The sequence below is a fragment of the Paramormyrops kingsleyae genome, chromosome 18 (genome assembly GCF_048594095.1).
Source record: "Paramormyrops kingsleyae isolate MSU_618 chromosome 18, PKINGS_0.4, whole genome shotgun sequence".
In the NCBI taxonomy this organism is placed as follows: Eukaryota; Metazoa; Chordata; class Actinopteri; order Osteoglossiformes; family Mormyridae; genus Paramormyrops; species Paramormyrops kingsleyae.
The window spans coordinates 22,564,976-22,582,965 of NC_132814.1; the positions used below are offsets into that span (position 1 = coordinate 22,564,976).

A 17,990-nucleotide genomic window follows, 5' to 3' on the forward strand; every position below is an offset into this window, starting at 1 on the left:
CCTGTCTGCAGCATCATTTTTTTTGCTACAGGTCTTTTTACAAAAATACATTTTTCTTCCTCAACTTCTTACAATTCTTCTTCCTCTAGAAACTTGTCTTACTTGATCTATGTACAACTTTGCTGTACACACCCACACACACACACACACACACACACAGTATCTTTAGCTTTATGGGGACCTTCCATTCATTTCATTGGGCATAATTCTAATCTGAACTATGACAACCTGAACCCCCACCCAGCCCTAACCTTAACCTTAAATAACCCAACAAAATACAATACATTTGGCATTTTTAGTTTTTGGAATGTTGTCACGGATTATTGTAAAATTTGGAAAAAAAAAAAAAGTCCCCACAAGGTCAAAATCACGGGTTTTTATGACCCACTCACACAGATACTATTTGGGTAGTAGGTGTAAATTTGCAAAAAAATAACATTTAGAATACATGGAAATTAATAGTAATACAATACAAACTAACAAGAATTTCTTTTGTTCTCCAACAATTTACTGATATGAAGTTGGATGACTAGATGAACACGGCTTCAGTTCCCAAACCTTCTCCTCAGGGGAACCTCAGCCAGTCCATGTGTTTGTTAAATTTCACCACCAGCTCACTTATCGACTATTGACCATTATATATTACATACGTTTAGGTTTTCAATATATTTGAATATTGTAACTGTAGAAATGTCGCAAATTGTAGCAAAAAGTAATGGAGTTAGAAGGTATTTTGAATGCAAAATGTACTTGGAGTTTGAATGCACACATTCTGAAAGACATGGTTAATGGACACATTTTATGTCACAGCAATGAAATATGATCCACTGTTTGGCAATGAAACATGATCCATACAAAAAAAAAATCATTGCGAAATGCTTGTTAGCAACTGTAAAACTGTAAGCCAACAAACATTTTTATGTGTCATACTGCAGGAATTGCATTATGTGGACAAAGGTATTGGGACACACCTGTCAGTATCACATTCAAAGGTTTCATCGAGTCCTTGTTTAAAATCAAGCGCCTAGCCATACAGTTAGGTTTACAAACATTCATGAAAGGATGGTTCATCCTGAAGAGCTGATCACCCTAGAGCTGGCCGTCTTTGGTGGAGGTGTAGTGTGAAAGGTCGAAACACAACAAGAGCCAGAGGAGCATTACTGATGATGCATGCCAAAATTTCAACCTACACCAAACTTATCCAAGTCTAACATTCGCCATTCGCCGACAAGCTTAACAGTGAACCTATTGCACATGCTTGACCAAAGGATAGTGACATCTCATCACTGCATAAAGGATAGTAACACCTCATCACTGCATAAAGGATAGTAACACCTCATCACTGCACAAAGGATAGTAACACCTCATCACTGCATAAAGGATAGTAACACCTCATCACTGCATAAAGGATAGTGACATCTCATCACTGCATAAAGGATAGTGACATCTCATCACTGCATAAAGGATAGTAATACCTCATCACTGCATAAAGGATAGTAACACCTCATCACTGCATAAAGGATAGTGACATCTCATCACTGCACAAAGGATAGTGACATCTCATCACTGCATAAAGGATAGTAACACCTCATCACTGCATAAAGGATAGTAACACCTCATCACTGCACAAAGGATAGTGACATCTCATCACTGCATAAAGGATAGTAACACCTCATCACTGCATAAAGGATAGTGACACCTCATCACTGCACAAAGGATAGTGACATCTCATCACTGCATAAAGGATAGTAACACCTCATCACCGCATAAAGGATAGTGACACCTCATCACTGCATAAAGGATAGTGACACCTCATCACTGCATAAAGGATAGTGACATCTCATCACTGCATAAAGGATAGTAACACCTCATCACTGCATAAAGGATAGTGACATCTCATCACTGCATAAAGGATAGTGACATCTCATCACTGCATAAAGGATAGTAACACCTCATCACTGCATAAAGGATAGTGACATCTCATCACTGCATAAAGGATAGTGACATCTCATCACTGCATAAAGGATAGTAACACCTCATCACTGCATAAAGGATAGTAACACCTCATCACTGCACAAAGGATAGTGACATCTCATCACTGCATAAAGGATAGTAACACCTCATCACTGCATAAAGGATAGTAACACCTCATCACTGCACAAAGGATAGTGACATCTCATCCTGTGTTTCAGAATCAGTGAATTCAAGCATGGTGCTGTCACAGGAAGCCAGTTCATAAAATTTCTTCCCTGCCAGATATAATTGGTATTATTACAAAATGGAAGCTGTTAGTAGCAACAGAAATTCAGCCATTAAGTGGCAGGACCATGTAAAGTAAGAGAGCGGCGTCGCCGAATACTGAGGCGCATAGTGTGTTCAAGTCGGCAGCGCTCTGCTGACACCAAACTTCCTCTGGCATTAACTCCAGCACAAAATCTGTGCACCAGCAGCGGAAGAAAGAATCACAACGTGTCTGTCTATCTGTCTGGCAGCCTGATGGACGAGTCTGGGTTTGGCACTGGGTATGCCAGGAGAACATTATCTGACTGACTGCATGCTGCCAACTGTAAAGTTTGGTGGAGGAGAGATAATGGCATGGGCTTATTTTTCAGGGGTTGGGCTCGGCCCCTTAGTGCCAGTGAACATTTAATGCTTCAACATAGGGCCTATTAAAAATATTTAAATATGTCTAGGTAATATCATGATATATGATATTCAGCTCTGGAAAAGAATTAAAAGACCACTCCATATTTTTTTTATTTTTTTTAAATCTGCATTTTTATATCCTAGTTTAGTTCTGGTTCTACTGGCAGAAGGGTACACTGCGAGGCAGACTGCTTCCAGACTCACTGCTTCTAAGACAGCAGTACAGAAGAACACGGTGAAACAGAACACTCTGGAAATGATCAAAGGCCAGCCAGGTAGAGGGTGGAAGCAACTTTCTAATGGCTGAGATGACCGTCAAATTTTCAGACAGTTTCTTATGAATCAAAGGGTGACATTAAGTGCAGGTGTGAAGTGCACTGCTAGGAGAGTTCATATCGGTCTCCTAGAAGCAGGACTGAAGACCTATAAAGCAAGGAAGAAGCCCTTCATTAATGAGAGATAGAGAAGAACCAGGCTGTAGTTTGAAAAAGAAAAAAATAAAAATAAAAAAAATATATATATATTATACACACACACACACACACATATATGCATGTATGTATTTGCAAACTGCAGCCTGCTTCTTCTCTATGGGTGTGCATCTGAATTATATATGTCACTGATTCTTGGGAATTCGGATAAAACAGGTTTTAATTCTGAAAATAAAAAGTTACTTAAATGACAAAATCTGAAGGTATATCATTATAGACCAAGGTCTTGGCTGTTCAGCAACGTACCGGTGCAGCCTCCTCATTTTGTATTTTTTTCATAAAATTGGAGTTTTTTTCCAGTTATTACTTTGTTTTTGTCAACATAAAGTGAAAGTTGAGTGTAATGATTGGGGGGGGGGATTTTTAATGAACTGAGAGAGAGAGGGAAGGCACACCCCCTCCCCTAGGGTTGGACGACATGGAAGAAATATAAGGGGAATTACATCAATAAAAAATACAAAAGAGGTTAATGAAGCATCGCTGGTCATATTGGTATTTATTGTGATCAACAATTATGTTCTAGCCTCCGTTGAGGACCATTTGGAGGTCCTCAGACTATAAACCTGACGGTGGTGACGTCTGACGGTGGTGACCAAAACCTGCTCTTTCACATGATATGCATGAGTTGTTCACATTAGCCATTTTGTTTCCCCTCTGTTGCTAGCTACTTCAGACCTCATATGTTCCAGTATGACTGTGCTCCAGTGCACAAAGCAAGGTCCATAAAGACATGGTTGGGTGAGTTTGTTAAGGAAGAATTTGACTGGCCCACACAGAGCCCTGACCTCAACCCCATCAAACACCTTTGGGACGAACTAGAAGAGATTGAGAGCCAGGTCTTCACGTCCAACATCAGTGCCTGACCTGACAAATGTGATTCTTGATAAATGGGCAAAAATTCCCACAAACATTCTCCAAAATGTTGTGGAAAGCCTTCCCAGAAGAGTGGAAGCTGTTATAGCTGCAAAGGAGGGACAAACTCCATATTGATGCCTACGGATTTAGAATGGGATGGCATAGAAGTTCCTGTAGGTGTCCCAATACTTATATCCATACAGTGTACTTTCCCTAAGTGATTAATTATGTGCATGGCCACCTAACCATCTTTCACCCACTGAGCCAGTACAGGATCACTGGGCAGTTGGGATATCCGAGTCAGGCCAAAGCCTGGGGTACATTATACAGAGTCCATAGTCCATAGTAAGGCAGTCACACAGTCACAAGATACGGGAAACACAGAAAAAAAACTATTTCACCTAACTTCATGTATTTGTACTATGGGACAAAATTAAAATTCAAAGAAACGGGGACACAGAACAGGGGAGGGACTGAAACCCCCAGTCTGACACACCAGGAATTCATTCATAATAAAGTAAAACAGTAGGCATCGATTTACAACAACCATTAAAGTTACTCAAATCTGGCACCATTGTTATGGTAGTAAGAAAAAATCCTAAAGTAGTATTATATATATATATACTGTAGATATAGATATATATAGAAACTGTAGGAAAATGGTAATTACATTAAATCCATATTGTAAAACAGTCGTCTTGGGGAAAAAGAGAGTAATTACGCCAAAGGAGAAGATGAGAAACACGAGTTACTTACCACTTTTTATTAAATAAGATGAACTTTTATGATCGAAGAGGTAAATTCTTGTGGATACAGCGGTAAGGATTACAGATCAAGACGAACATACATTTAGTGCAAACAGACATGGTACACACACTACATTCCTCTAAATCCACAGCTGGAAACCTGTATCGCTCCGTTGTCAGACACGTGTTCTGCGCAGACATCCAAAGTGCGATTTAACGACCTTATTCTGACTCACGTTTCTGCGGAAACACGTCGCTTCCCAGCTCTTACGGTGTCATTAACAGCCCGGGTGAATAGAAGCGAAAGAGTAAAAGCTGAAACTGTGTGACAAGCGGAACTGCACATCGCCCGCGGAGCCTCGGCTGCAGCTGCAGCACCCGCACCCCCAGCTCCCGGCAGATAACTGCCGACCAAGGTGTGATTTTATTAATGCCGGGCAGGGGGCGGAGCGACGGGCGACCGGCAACCTATCAGAGGCGGCCGAAGACCTTCGCGGTTGCGGGTGACGTTTCCTGTTTATCATTATAGGCTACATGACATGGGAAAAGTAGCAAATGTGCAAATGTGCTAAGATGTGTAAAGTAAGTCAGCCGTATCTTGAATGTAAATTCTGAACGTACTTTTCTTTATAATATCAAACTGTTCCAAAAACGCTAAATCGCTTTAGATTTAGCGTTTTTGGAACAGTTTGATATTATAAAGAAAAGTACGTATACGTAGTAATATTCTTACAAAAATAAATTATAATATTCAGGGCTGCCAGCTCTCACGCACTGAAACAAATTTCTAGTCAACAATGTTGTGTACTGTAGGTGTGGCATTATGAATCAAATGGTTGAGTGAACAATAATTCAAGGTATTCTATGAATTCGTTAGATATCATTCAGGATCTCTCGGTGTGAAGTTGTAGAGCGAGGTTGGCAGCGCTATTGCATCATTACAGCACTTATATCGTTTTATGTTAAAGCCGGGATCATAATATATCAGTAAAGCATGAAAATGTCATTGGACAAAACAGAAGTGGCATGGGAACAGGAAAAATCTGACAACGTTGCCTAAAATGTATCTATTCAAATGATAAATTTGCAAGAATGTATCTTAACGTTAGTTAAATGTATTTACGTTGCGATCAAGGTCCAGCTACTGTAGGCCATATGTATTGGCACTGTTAATGAACATGCTTGTGTAGGAAGACTATAATATCTTTCACATACATCTATATCTTTGTGTTCCCCCCCCCCGCAGGTCACCATTTCTGCATCTCAAGCAAATGCAATAGCTTTTGCATCACTAATGGACCAAAGGCTAATTCTATTTCAGATAAGCCTCCATTTTTTAACAATTGGATTAGTGAAATGCTCTCATGCTGCTGCTGGAAAAAATGACATACATTAGGGCCAACTGACAGGAAAACACCAGAGCAACTTGGTCACCATTCATCATATTTAGTTCATTTTCATTGATTCAGTTTTTCTAACACTATTTGAAAGAGGCCATTAGTTTATTGGATATTGGTCTTACGTTACGTTGCATGGCGCAAATTTAGATGTAGAGAAAGTTCAAGACTACAAGTTCTTAATGGGGGCATATTGACAGTAAGCTGGACTGGTCTAAGAACTCACTGATTGCATGTAATAAGAATCAGAGTAGGCTATTTTTCCTACGCAGACTCTAATCATTTAGGGTCTGCAAGACCATGCAACGGATGTTCTTCGACATTGTGGTGGCCAGTGCCATCTTCTACGCTGTGATATGCTGGGGGAGCAGTGTGAAGGAGGCAAACACAAAGAGGCCTAACAAAACGATGCAGAAGGCTGGCTCTGTGGTCAGCGGGAAACTGGACACCTGGGAACCTGCCGCAGATCGGAGAACGTTGGCCAGACTTCAGCCTGTTGATGGAAATGTAGATCAGCCACTTCACAGGGATGTGGTTGGACAAGAAGCATCTTGAGGTGCCAGCTGACTAGCATGAAGTGCTCCACTGAACGCCACTGAAATCTTTCCTCCCCACAGCCATCAGACTCTATTACACCCAAAGTCACTCACCCATACAATAAGCTACTTCTCTCCTTCCCTTACTCTGTCTTTAGTCCATCTTTTATATTCTACTATGATGTGCAACATCTGGACTTCTGCTGCTGACTTGTACGGCTCATACCAAAGCCCCTCCTTTGAATGTGGAATATTTCATCACTATGTGCAATATTATCAATATTAACGTGCAATATACCTCTGGCTCTGTGAGCGACTACTGTGAGAATATAATGCACCTTGTCAGACACTTCTGCTATACAGCATTTAGCTCATTTAAACTCACAGTGAACTAGTCAAATAGCAAACTAGTTACGCAGTTTTACATAGTAGTTCCCTGAAAACAGAGTATGTAGTTTCACTCCTAAAGAGTTTATATGGTAGTTAATTTGACCTTTAGTCAATCTATATATTTTATGTTATATATTTGATTTTCGTTTGAGATATATACCTTCATTCATTTTGTTATACAGTGTTCATTGTGTCTGATGGTGTCTCCGTCCATGTGTGCAGTTGTAGCAGAAACAATTTCCCTCGGGGATCAATAATGTTTTTCTAATTCTGATTCTGACTTTCCATTCAGTTAGTAATAAGGATAACTATGTGTCTAATCGCGAGTGCCAGTTTACCTTCTGTTGCGTGTGTAAAAGTGCAAGTGAAATGTTACATTTGATTACCTTTTATGGTTACGGTTTAATCACAGTTTGCATCACAATGATAAACTCTGCGTTCCTTAAGTCACTGTCTAGTCTGAGATGAAAAGATTAAAATATTACTATGTATACAGTGTTTCTTTTGGTTTGATTCAGACATGAATTTTCATGCTGCTGCTCATTTTAAGTGTATGAATGTATGAATACATGTTGTATTAAAGAAAAACAAAGAAACTAAGGACTCTTTTTCCATAATGAACAATGCATGGTTTATCTGATAATGTGACAGTGTTAAAGGTAGCCCTATAACTTTAAGTGACATGTTGACTGACTAAACTTGCTCAGCATGAATGTCCATGTTAAGAACAGGATATAATGGTGCACCATTCAAGAGCCAAAGTACACTGGGGATTTATTAAGTCAATTTTACAAGCAGCTGAACAATGCCCGGCTGCATAAATGGAATAAAATACAAAGCTTTGTGTCAACCTTTCGTGTTAGGCAACCTGCAACGGCCATGTCCAGAGTTAGAGCAGGGGTCCACATTTTACATGAACTGCATACTGCAATGCAGTCATGGGAAACAGAAAGTATACCCTCCTTCAGTTCTTTGTCTTTATCAGTGCTTACATAACAATTGTGTGGTCCTTATCCAATGAATCCTCAATTATTACTGAATATTCCATGAGTACTGCATTCACTTCCTGAGAAATTCAGTTAGCAGCACTGGAAAGTACTCTGATTTATTATTATTTTTTTATTTAAGTACAGTTGTGTATGGGGCTGTGGGAATACTCTAACACTGTCTCCATGTCTTTGTGACCTTGATTAAGGTGTCTGCCTGTAACACACAGGAATGTAACACACTTGTGTGAATGTAGTAATGTGTGTTTATATACTTGGCACAAGTCACAAGTCAATTAGACCCTAGACACCCCCACACTGAGGGGGAAACTGGTCCTCACCTACAGACATGAGCTGCATGACTGAGAATTTACGAGTACAAGTTTCCATTACTTGACACGGGTGAGGAGTTCGCACATCCAGAGGAACCTTGAGTTAGAGTCGCTGCTCATTCAGATGGAGAGCACTCAGCTCAGGTGAGTCCTCTGCTCTATTATGGATACCAGCCAGTCAGGTCTCAAGGAAGCTCTTCAAGTTACTTCATGCTGGGCAGAGGCCCAAGGGTAGACCCAGGACATGCCAGAGGGACTACATCTCCCAACCGGCTTGAGAACTTCTTGGGAAATCCCAGAAGAAAGGAAAATAATGGTTTGGTCTGACCTGTTCAGTCTGCTGCCAAGTGACCCTCACCACAAAAAAGAGCTCTGAAGATGGATAAACAGATGGATGAATACAAATAAAATTGCTTATTATACCTGGTATTATCAACTTCCTGTTTATGACCAAAGTAGGCTACTAATTGGTCTTCCTGGAACAAGGACATGATGGAAGTATGTTTCATCATTACAAGTGCATGAGTCTGCTAACTTGAATAAATCTGAATGACACTGCAATTAGAGCAAAAATATTTTAATTATACACAAACACGTCATATATTACAATAACTCCTGGTAGTTGTATGTGACTCATTTGAACAAATGAGACAAACGAAATTAAATTCCACAGATTCCACGGAGAAAGCATCCTTACCTGCAGGTGCTGAGATTGACATAACCATACAGCCCACGTACATGCCTTGTAGCCAAAGGTGGAAAGTTCAGCTCCAGAAAGCAAAAATACAGACTAAGATTTTATTTCAACCACCCAGTTGAGCATAAAGAGTGACAGTCACAGAGAACTCAACTGGTTGGTTGAAACAAAATCTTGGTTTGGATTTTTACTTTCTGGACCTGAACTGTCTACCTCTGCTTGTGGCTCAATATCCAACTTCAGAAGGAATAAACAGTTAAATTATGTGGCATCACTGACCAGTGTCTGCAGCACAGTCTCCAGCACGGACAGGAACCCTCTCTGAACCTTTTCATCTCTGGGTTCCTGTTTAACGGTCACAAGTAGCCTATCCTCGTCAGAACCGGGACCACACAGAAGCTCGGCCAGGATGATGGTTTCTGAACCATGGGCGTACAGGTAGGCCTTCCAGGGAACACTACCGGGTCGACTGAAGGCCAAGGCCTGGATCTGCACCAGCTGCAGGGCAGCCTGCAGGGTTTCTGGCTGAGAGCTGGGCTCAGAGCAGGGCAGCGACACAGTCTGGAAGGTCTCCAGCTCCAACCAGAGCTTCTCAAAGGCCTCTGGGGTCAAGGCAGGCCCCAGGGTGAGGCTGAAACTCGTCGCTTCCTCTGGCAAACCTGAGCAGAGATCTTCACTTGCTTCTTGCACTATGGAAACAGCGAAGAAAGGCAGAGAAGCACTGTGAAGCCAAGCTGGGACAGAAACCCGGCCCATCACATCAGCCGGTCGCTGAAACCATAAGACACCTGGGATGCTGCCCTGATCCTTTTACCGGGCTCCCAGACCTAGAACCCACCTGCTAGGGTACAGTTTGCAGCGCTGTGGGTCGTACCATCAGAGCCGCCGAGGGTGGGCAGGGCAGCGCCGTCGCAGCCAATCCCAGCCACAACGGACCCCGAGCTGGACACCGGCTCCAGGGTGTTGAAATGGGCAGCCCAGTTATTGATGGGCTCCTCGGGCCGGCCGGCGATCAGGCCCAGGGACGGGTCTGACTTGGGGCCCCCCAGAACCTGCCGCGTCTCCTCAACCCCACAGCGCAGCAGCCGGTGGTAGAATAGGGCGCGGTCGCGCACACACATGTCAGTCTCTTCCTCTGCCAAGTGAAAAGAGACAAGTCAATCTGGAAGCCTATTTCCATGCGAAGAGGCCACGCCCAGACCTACGGAGCTCAGATGATATGTTTGGTTAAGCAAAAATGAAAATTGTCACTTTCAGAAACTATTGCCTTTCATTTTTATATAGAGTTGCCGTTTAGAAATGCTACGTTGTCCAGATAGGAATGTGACGGCCTGCCTTGCTTCTTCGCGGCCTGCTTTGCGGTGGCTCGGCATACCGATGCAGAAGTGCAGCAGGCGTCCCAACATGTCCTGGGTCTCGGCGGGCCGAGAGAGGAACAGCCTCGTCATTGCCGTCAGGAGCTCCAGCTTCACCAGGGTGGACAGTTCTGTCTTGAGGCTATCAATGTAGTCTTCCAGGATGTAGGGGGCGCCAGAGATCTGGTCCCCATGCATGCCTAACAGCCAAATCAGAGCCTGTTTCCCCTGGACAGGAAAAAGTTGGGAAATTGGTCAAAAATATTAACCTCAAGACCCATCTGTTCCAGGAAGACGTCCAGTAGCCTGTGCCACTCCGGCTTCCCTTGTCGGCTTCTTGTGCTTTTTAAACGCTCTTAGTGTTGTACTTTATCTTTTGACTATATAGTCCTATTTGGTTCTTCCTATATCTCAAAAGCATTATATAGTTCTTGATGTTACTACTTATACTTGTACCTGAGCATTACGCTTAGTCGATTCCTGACAGCTGTATGTTTGTAATGTGCTTTCTGCCTCGTTTGTATGTCACTAAAATCGTCTGCTAAATAACGTAAAAGTTTGTTGTTTCTGGGGCCCCAAATGTCGACTCCTCCAGACATTCAAAAACTAATTTAATAGCTAGCAAGTAGAGTCAAAACATCTTTCTAGCCAGCTGGTTAGCAGACCATGCTGCTTCGACATCTTGCATATAAGGAACGAGTTTATATAATATTTAGTGTAGCGACGTGACCAACATGGGATTTGAGTCTGACTCACGTCACTGTCCTGGATGATCTCCTCACAGCCAGCAATGGCCTGACACACGCATGCCGTGGACTGGGGACACAACCAGACCAGGTCCCGGAAGGTCTGCACCACAGCTGGAAGATAAGAGGACATCTTTAAGAAGAGAGTAATCACTGTGAAGACTGACCGCGTGTCGCCACTGCAATCCCCAGTGGCTCCGCCCACCTGAGGTGATGTGCTCCTGCCTCAGGCCCAGCAATCCCGTCAGAATGGCCAGGCCGCGCTCGCTGTACGTCCGCCCGATGCGACCTGATGGGACCGACGGCAGAGACGGCAAATCAGAATTTACATTAGATTCACTTTTCGTCATTTAGCAGACGCTTTTATCCAAAGCCATGTACATTTTTGAGAAAGCGAGGTCGAATCCCTCGAGCAACTAGGGGTTAGGGGCTTGGCTCAAGGGCCCAATGGTGACATCACTCAGCTGAACCTGGGATTTGAACCGGTGACCTTTAGATCACAGACACTATGTCCTAATTTACCACATGGGGCGTGTGTTGGGCATATAGTGGTACACTGATTTGCACACTTCTCGTATTTATTCTTATATATAATATTAATATTAACTATTTTGTTTCAACCAAACTCCTGAGTACTCTGTGACTGTGACTCTTTATGTTCAACTGGCTGGTTGAAACAAAATCTTGGTCTGGACTTTTACTCTCTGGACCTGAATTATCCAACTCTACAGATCCATACCATGGGCTCAGATGCACCCCCATACTGTCACAGATGCTGGTTTTTGCACCTCTTGCCGATTAGTCTGGGTGGTCTTTTTCATCTTTGGCACATAGAATCCAACATCTGTTTCCCCCAAAAACAAGACGAAACGTGGACTCATGTGACCACAGAACACGTTCCCATTGTCTGTTGGTCCATCTCAGATGAGCTCAGGCCCAAAGAACTCGCCGGCGTTTCTGCACAAAATTGATGTGTGGCTTCCTCTTTGCATAATACATTTTCAGGGAGCATTTCCTCCAGATGCAACGGGCTAATGTGTTAAGTGTGTTAAGCAAGAATGATTTCCTGAAGTACTCCAGAGCCCATGATGGTCTCTAATGCAACAGCGCCTAAGGGCTTGAAGATCACACACATTCAGCGGCGGTTTCTGCCCTTGGTCTTCACGCACAGAGATTTCTCCACACTCCCTGAATCTTTTCACAATGTTATTAACTGTAGATGGTGACAGACCTAAATTCTTTGCTACCTTGCGCTGAGAAACATCGTTTTTAAATTGACAGATAATTCTCTTACGAAGTTCAGCATGACCCATCTTTGCCTGCAAAGACTGAGACTGGAAGCTCCTTTTATACCCAACACCTTTTATCAGTTAACCTGCTACTTGAGGAACCTTCCAGAATGTTACTTGCATGACCTTTTCAGTCTTACTTTGCCTCCGTCCCAACTTGTGCTGCAGGCATCAATTTCTAAATTTGTTTATGTTTAACAAACAGAATTAAGTCTGTCTGTGAAAGTGCTGAAAATCTTTTCTTCTCTTTTCCTTTTGCCTGTTAAATAAAGGTTCAGGCGATTTTAGTACATTTTTAGAAAGTGTCCCAACTTTTCTGGAAATGGGGTTTGTATATTCTGGCCTAACCCCCCCATGCTCACCAGCGCACCCCTGGGACTCAGGTCTTACCGACGGCAAAGATGGCGGCCTGCGCCAACTCTGGAGAGACGTCAGTACAGTACGCCTGAAGCTCCTCCAGAACCAGCACCACGTTGTCGTCGTTCACCAGCTCCACCAGGATCTCCATCTTGCGGAACTTGATGTAGCCTGGCTCCGAGTAGCTGCAGAAGAACTTCTTGTAGTCGGGAGAGAACTGCGCGGGGAGGCTGCGCAGGACGCGCTGCACGTGGCACAGGCCCGTGAAGCGAAGCTCGCGTGAGCTGGCGGTGCAGGTGGCCAGCAGGGGGCCCCGTGCCCGCACCAGCGCGTCCGCCTGGACGGTGGGGTGCCCCGAGGCCAGCTGCAGGAAAAGCCGCAGTGTGGCGGCCGTGACGGCGCTGTCGCCGCCCTGCAGGTGGCCGTCCAGCAGGTTGAGGATGTCGAAGAGCTCGGTGTCGTCACGGGGCCGGTAGCGCAGCAGGAAGCCCAACGTCTCGCTCTGCCCCCACGCGTCCAGGTCCTTCAGCCTGTCGTGGGGGGGGGGCAGAAAGGGCAGTGCGTGTCAGGTATGATATCATCAACATGTCGGCCCGTGTTGCTTTTCTTGGCTCCCCCCTTTTTGCATTCTCACTTCAGTTGTGTTTTTATCCAGTTGAGTTAGCAGGGACAGTGCCTGCTTGACATTGACACCACACTGCCGACCTCGGGATTTGAACCAGTGACCTCCCAATCAGAGACGGTACCGAAACCCACACACTACCACTTTTTAAGTTCCTTTTCCTAAAACCACAGTCTGTGTGAATCACGACGGGAACTTTTGAGGCAGGGCCACAGTTCATCAGGCACTGTCTAAAGTTTAACATGGCAAAGGGATAATTTCCCAAAAAGCACTGCACTGTAGACACAGCGGAGTTGGGGAATATCGGGTTCATTATTCTTGAACCAAGAGTGCTTCTGTCTTACATTTGTTTGGACTCAATCCATTTTTGAGCCCTTGAGCAAAAAAATATCTATCCATATGGGCTGGTAAAATGGTTAAATCCCCAATAAAAAGGGTGATGGTCACTCGGGATACCAGATTTCGAGGTGAGCTATGGACTAACCCCCAGTTCTGCAACAGTTACTGTGTTCCGTCATAAAATTCTGCATTTCTTGATACCACCATATGCCCTAAAAGACATTACCTGTTCAGCAGATGATGTGCGATGGGTTTGTTAATGACCACGCCCCCCTCTGCTTTCAGGATCTCCTCCAGGGCCCGCAGGCAGTTCACCATCACCACTGGGTCCGGATCCCTCAGCAACCCATACAGCTCGTTGACGACAGTGCCATCTAGAGGAGGCAGGAAACACAAATAGGTCCGGTATCAGTATAGGGAAAAAACAGTAGTTCTCAATCCTGTTCCTGGTGCCGCCCCCCACCAGAAAGAATCCAACCTGCCACGTTCATTATTAGCCTATTAAGCACCACCTGAGTCTGATTAAGGTTGGGTTGGAATTAAAACATTCTGGTAGGGGAGGCACCAGGAAAATGATTGAGAAACCTACGGTGAATGTAATACAACTTTAAATACACTTATTGTTGTTGTAGTGGGTATTATTATTGTTTGCATTATACAGTGATAATAATTGATAAACCTAAAACAATGAAATGAGCAGAATGACTACATCCACGTTGACTCCACACCCTACAAGTAAATGAACCAGAGAGCTTGGAGGAGAAGTGGAGGGATGCACTTCTCTCTGCCAGCAACCGGAGATCCCCTGATACTTAGCAACCTAACATATCAGGCCTCAGGCTCCTAAGCAACAATGCCCGACTGTTTTCAAGCTCGGAACAGTGCTGATATTCAGCACAAGCTGCCAGTTTTGCCATTCAGACTGCGATTAAGGCAGCCGGGCTGTGTTGCCCTTACAAGTGGGCATATAGCTGCCTGCTATCCTCCAGCTGCTACCCAGAATCCAGCTGTATAAACAGGTGAGATTGCGATATAATTTATATCTGCACAAGGCACACAACAATTCTTAGGTTTTTGTATATCCTATCATCCTTAAGGGAGACAGTTATTAGGGTTAGAGCACATGGTCACGCAACATCCAAGGCTCCTGGAGAAGTTCAGTTTAAGAGCCGTGCTGTGAAATGATTACTCTGACATCAATGGGATTTGAACCCACAACCTTCCGGACACAGGCACAGATCCCTAACTTACTGAGCCACATGTTGCCCCCCCCCCCTTGCAAATTAGAGCATCAGATATCCATGCAATCGCTGTGGATATAAAAAAGAACAGCAGCAGTATGCAAAGAGTAGAGGCTAACAGAAAGTACATCAAAAAGGAAGTCTATCGAACAGGAAGTCACCTATTACCTATTTCAGCATCAGGCTGCAGGTTGCGCATCTTGGCACAGCCGAGCACAGCCACCCTCCGCACGTACGACGCCTTGTCCCGCAGCCCCGTCAGCACCGGCTGCTGAATGTACTCCGTGATCCCCGGCATCCTGATCCAAAACAGAACACAACAGCCTGTAATGGTGGGACATCCTGGAAAACATCCTGTCCTGCATGAAAATCCTACTTATTGTGATATGAAATGCACTCAGTACAACGCTAAGAGCAAAGGAACAGTAATGAAAGTCAATGAAGGAGGTCGAACTCTCACAAAATGGGTTTTCGCTACCATTTGTGGACGTAAGTGTCCCAGACTGCTTAGGCAGAGATAGAAATATTTGTAAATATCTCCATCGCACCTGAGAAAATCCTACAACAGGACTATTTTGTTTGGATTCTCAACTGATATTGTACTCTAACACAACATTTATGAAACACTCCATAAAGAAATATATCTCAAAATACGGAAGGAAGGTAACCGGTCATTAGCGACGGTCGTCATGTCTAGAGAACATAGGTGAGCAGATGTATTTTAATACAGATGTATGAGAGAAATATTCCAGATGGTAGTCGTCCGTTAGGGAGCATCTGATGCGTCCCCTGAACAAGGGCCCCTGGGTCCCAGGGCCCCTGGGCTGGCCAACACACCGAAGGTTGCACATGTTCCTCAGGGCCAGGCCGCGCACCATGGGGTTGGGGTCGGCACAGTCCTTGCGCAGTGTGTTGATGGCCAGCAGGGTCAGGTCAGGCTTCAGCTTGGCGTAGGTGCACATGTAGAGATAAACCAGCTTCTTCTGCACGATGTCCACCGAGGCTCCGGCCTTCACCATCTCCATGAAGAGGGGGGACATGTCCAGGCCCTGCGTCATGAACCTGTCACATGTGGGGGGGGGGGGGAGCACTCTCTTTAAACCCAAAGGGTTCAGGATTCTTGGTTTGCCTTTTGTACATCAGGACTTAGGAGATCAAAACAGAATAACTGTATACATCTTATACATATTTAATTATTTATAACAGAGAAGGGCTAATTATCAAGTGTAATAAACTGTAATTTTCTGAATAATATCTTCCGATTTTGCACTGTTTGCTTTGAATTTTCTTTCGCTATCAAATGCTTGTATCACTGACAGACTCGTGTTATTCAGCAGTACTGCAGGATTTGTTTCAGAAACTCTTCATACTTTTCCCTGTCTCACCTTAAAGTTGTTGTGTCGATATCTTTATTAGTAAATCCTCCTCGTGAAATTTTAGCAGAGCAATGTTTTCAAAATGCACTCGTCATTTTTGCTAACATTAATATAATTCTACACACCAGACATTTTTCTAACTGTTTAGTATGCAGGTGTGCAAAGAAATATGTGTCACCATCTTGGAGGGTATTAGCAGTAAATATTGGCTCATTTTTAACCATCGGCTGATGGGCAATTGTTGCTGTATCAGCTGATACCGAAAGTTAACTGATACCAGCAGTGCATCTCTAGTTTTTAGGAAAGGCTGCTAAGAACTGTGTATGACATTTCGCCCTGGGTGTGCCCTGCCTTGTAGCCTGCGCACCCTAAGATGGAATTCAGATTCACCGTGACCCTGTACTGGATGACCGGTACAGAAAACGTGTGGATGATTGTATGGATGGATGTTAACGACTGTGCCTGGATGTAATGTGCCCCATGTATAACAAACAAGCATCTTTCTGATGTACTCACAACACATTAAGTGTTTCATAACCATTGCATTCTAGTTGTGTATTCGTTACCCACAGTAGACGGGTTCCTGTCCCATAATGGCTTGTGAGGACATTTGGCAGTCAACTACAATGCCAGAAGAGTTTTCAAATAACAGAACTGCGGAGTCCTCGCCACACATACGACTGTGTCCTATCACCTATAGCAGGACGACAGACAAACGGCACATTTTAGGCAGCCTTCTCACCGGATGACGCGCAGAATCACGTTCCGGTAGCGCAGTCGGTCAGACTGGACGTTAGGGTTGGAGAGAGCCCTCTTCAGCTCCTTCACCGTCTCCTCGGAGCCCAGATACGGCATTTCGCCCACTGATACTCGTCTATGAAGTAGAGCAGCGGCATTCCGTTACATGCACTATACCCAAACACAAAATGAATTTTAATAACGCTAAAAAACATCCCTGTGTTTCCTAACACATGCCCGACAATTTAACTGGTCCAACAAATCAGTTTTCACAGGTATAGTGTTAATGGGGTGTAAACAATAAAGCAACAACAACGACGGCAATGTGTCCCAGACAGGAGCATAAAATCATATATGACATCTGGAGTTTGTGTCCCATGCTTCTGGACAACCGAGAAAGGCTGTCATACGCTTAGCATGAAGCACGGCTAAAACACGATACTCACAAAGCCTCAGTCGTCGCTATAAACTTCGCCTTTTAACTATTTACAAAATGGACATTAGTTTATTAATAATAATAAAAATAACCAGCACCCCCATGTCATGTTTCCTTGGAGTGTTTTCCTATTTTCGATCTTTGGCCGGAAGCGGTCCTGCAAGAAAAATGCTCCCCCCCCAGCGGAAACAATAAAAGCAAATGCCTATTAATGCTTAAATGTATGATTAAATAAATATGTTATATTTATTCGAATATCATTTATAATATACACATATAGCTGCATAAAACATAATATGACGTATATCGATCATTTATTTAAAAAAATGTAGGACGCTGTTCATGGGGGATGCATAAGAAAGTGACACACAAGCGATTTCCGGCCAGAGGAACCGTCTTACTTTCGTTGGAAAAA

At 43.8% G+C, this 17,990-nt stretch overlaps 2 protein-coding genes across 4 annotated transcripts in view; both read right to left on the reverse strand.

Annotated features, from left to right (window-relative positions):
- The window catches only part of LOC111855285 (alpha-1,3-mannosyl-glycoprotein 4-beta-N-acetylglucosaminyltransferase C-like), a 14,770-nt gene extending 9,782 nt beyond the window's left edge, over positions 1–4,988 (reverse strand). Inside the window, exon 1 of the mRNA XM_023834154.2 lies at positions 4,975–4,988. The gene's annotated coding sequence lies outside the window, so the exon portion shown is untranslated. The remainder of the gene's footprint in view (positions 1–4,974) is intronic.
- Positions 4,989–8,940: 3,952 nt separating this feature from the next.
- ap4b1 (adaptor related protein complex 4 subunit beta 1) lies at positions 8,941–17,737 on the reverse strand. Of its 3 annotated transcripts, none has more exons than XM_023834017.2 (11): positions 17,586–17,737; positions 17,144–17,275; positions 15,863–16,087; positions 15,194–15,324; positions 14,011–14,158; positions 12,857–13,353; positions 11,383–11,466; positions 11,188–11,291; positions 10,452–10,659; positions 9,915–10,211; positions 8,941–9,765 (listed from the first exon to the last, which is right to left on the reverse strand). In XM_023834017.2, exons 2-11 carry the CDS (start codon positions 17,254–17,256, stop codon positions 9,338–9,340), a joined length of 2,235 nt encoding a protein of 744 aa, XP_023689785.2. In that variant the 5' UTR covers positions 17,257–17,275; positions 17,586–17,737; the 3' UTR covers positions 8,941–9,337. The 3 variants fall into 3 exon arrangements, with proteins under 3 accessions (XP_023689785.2, XP_023689784.2, XP_023689786.2); XM_023834016.2 differs by having other exon boundaries at positions 17,674–17,724; XM_023834018.2 differs by lacking the exons at positions 17,144–17,275; positions 17,586–17,737 and having other exon boundaries at positions 15,901–16,040.
- Positions 17,738–17,990: the final 253 nt, after the last annotated feature.

Bases quoted from the DNA above. Each gene is read 5' to 3' on its own strand.
- ap4b1 (XM_023834016.2), bottom strand. The intron at 11,292-11,382 runs GTGGGCGGAGCC...CTTATCTTCCAG, and splicing joins GCAGGAGCACATCACCTCAG to CTGTGGTGCAGACCTTCCGG. The intron at 10,660-11,187 runs GTGAGTCAGACT...TTTCCTGTCCAG, and splicing joins AGATCATCCAGGACAGTGAC to GGGAAACAGGCTCTGATTTG.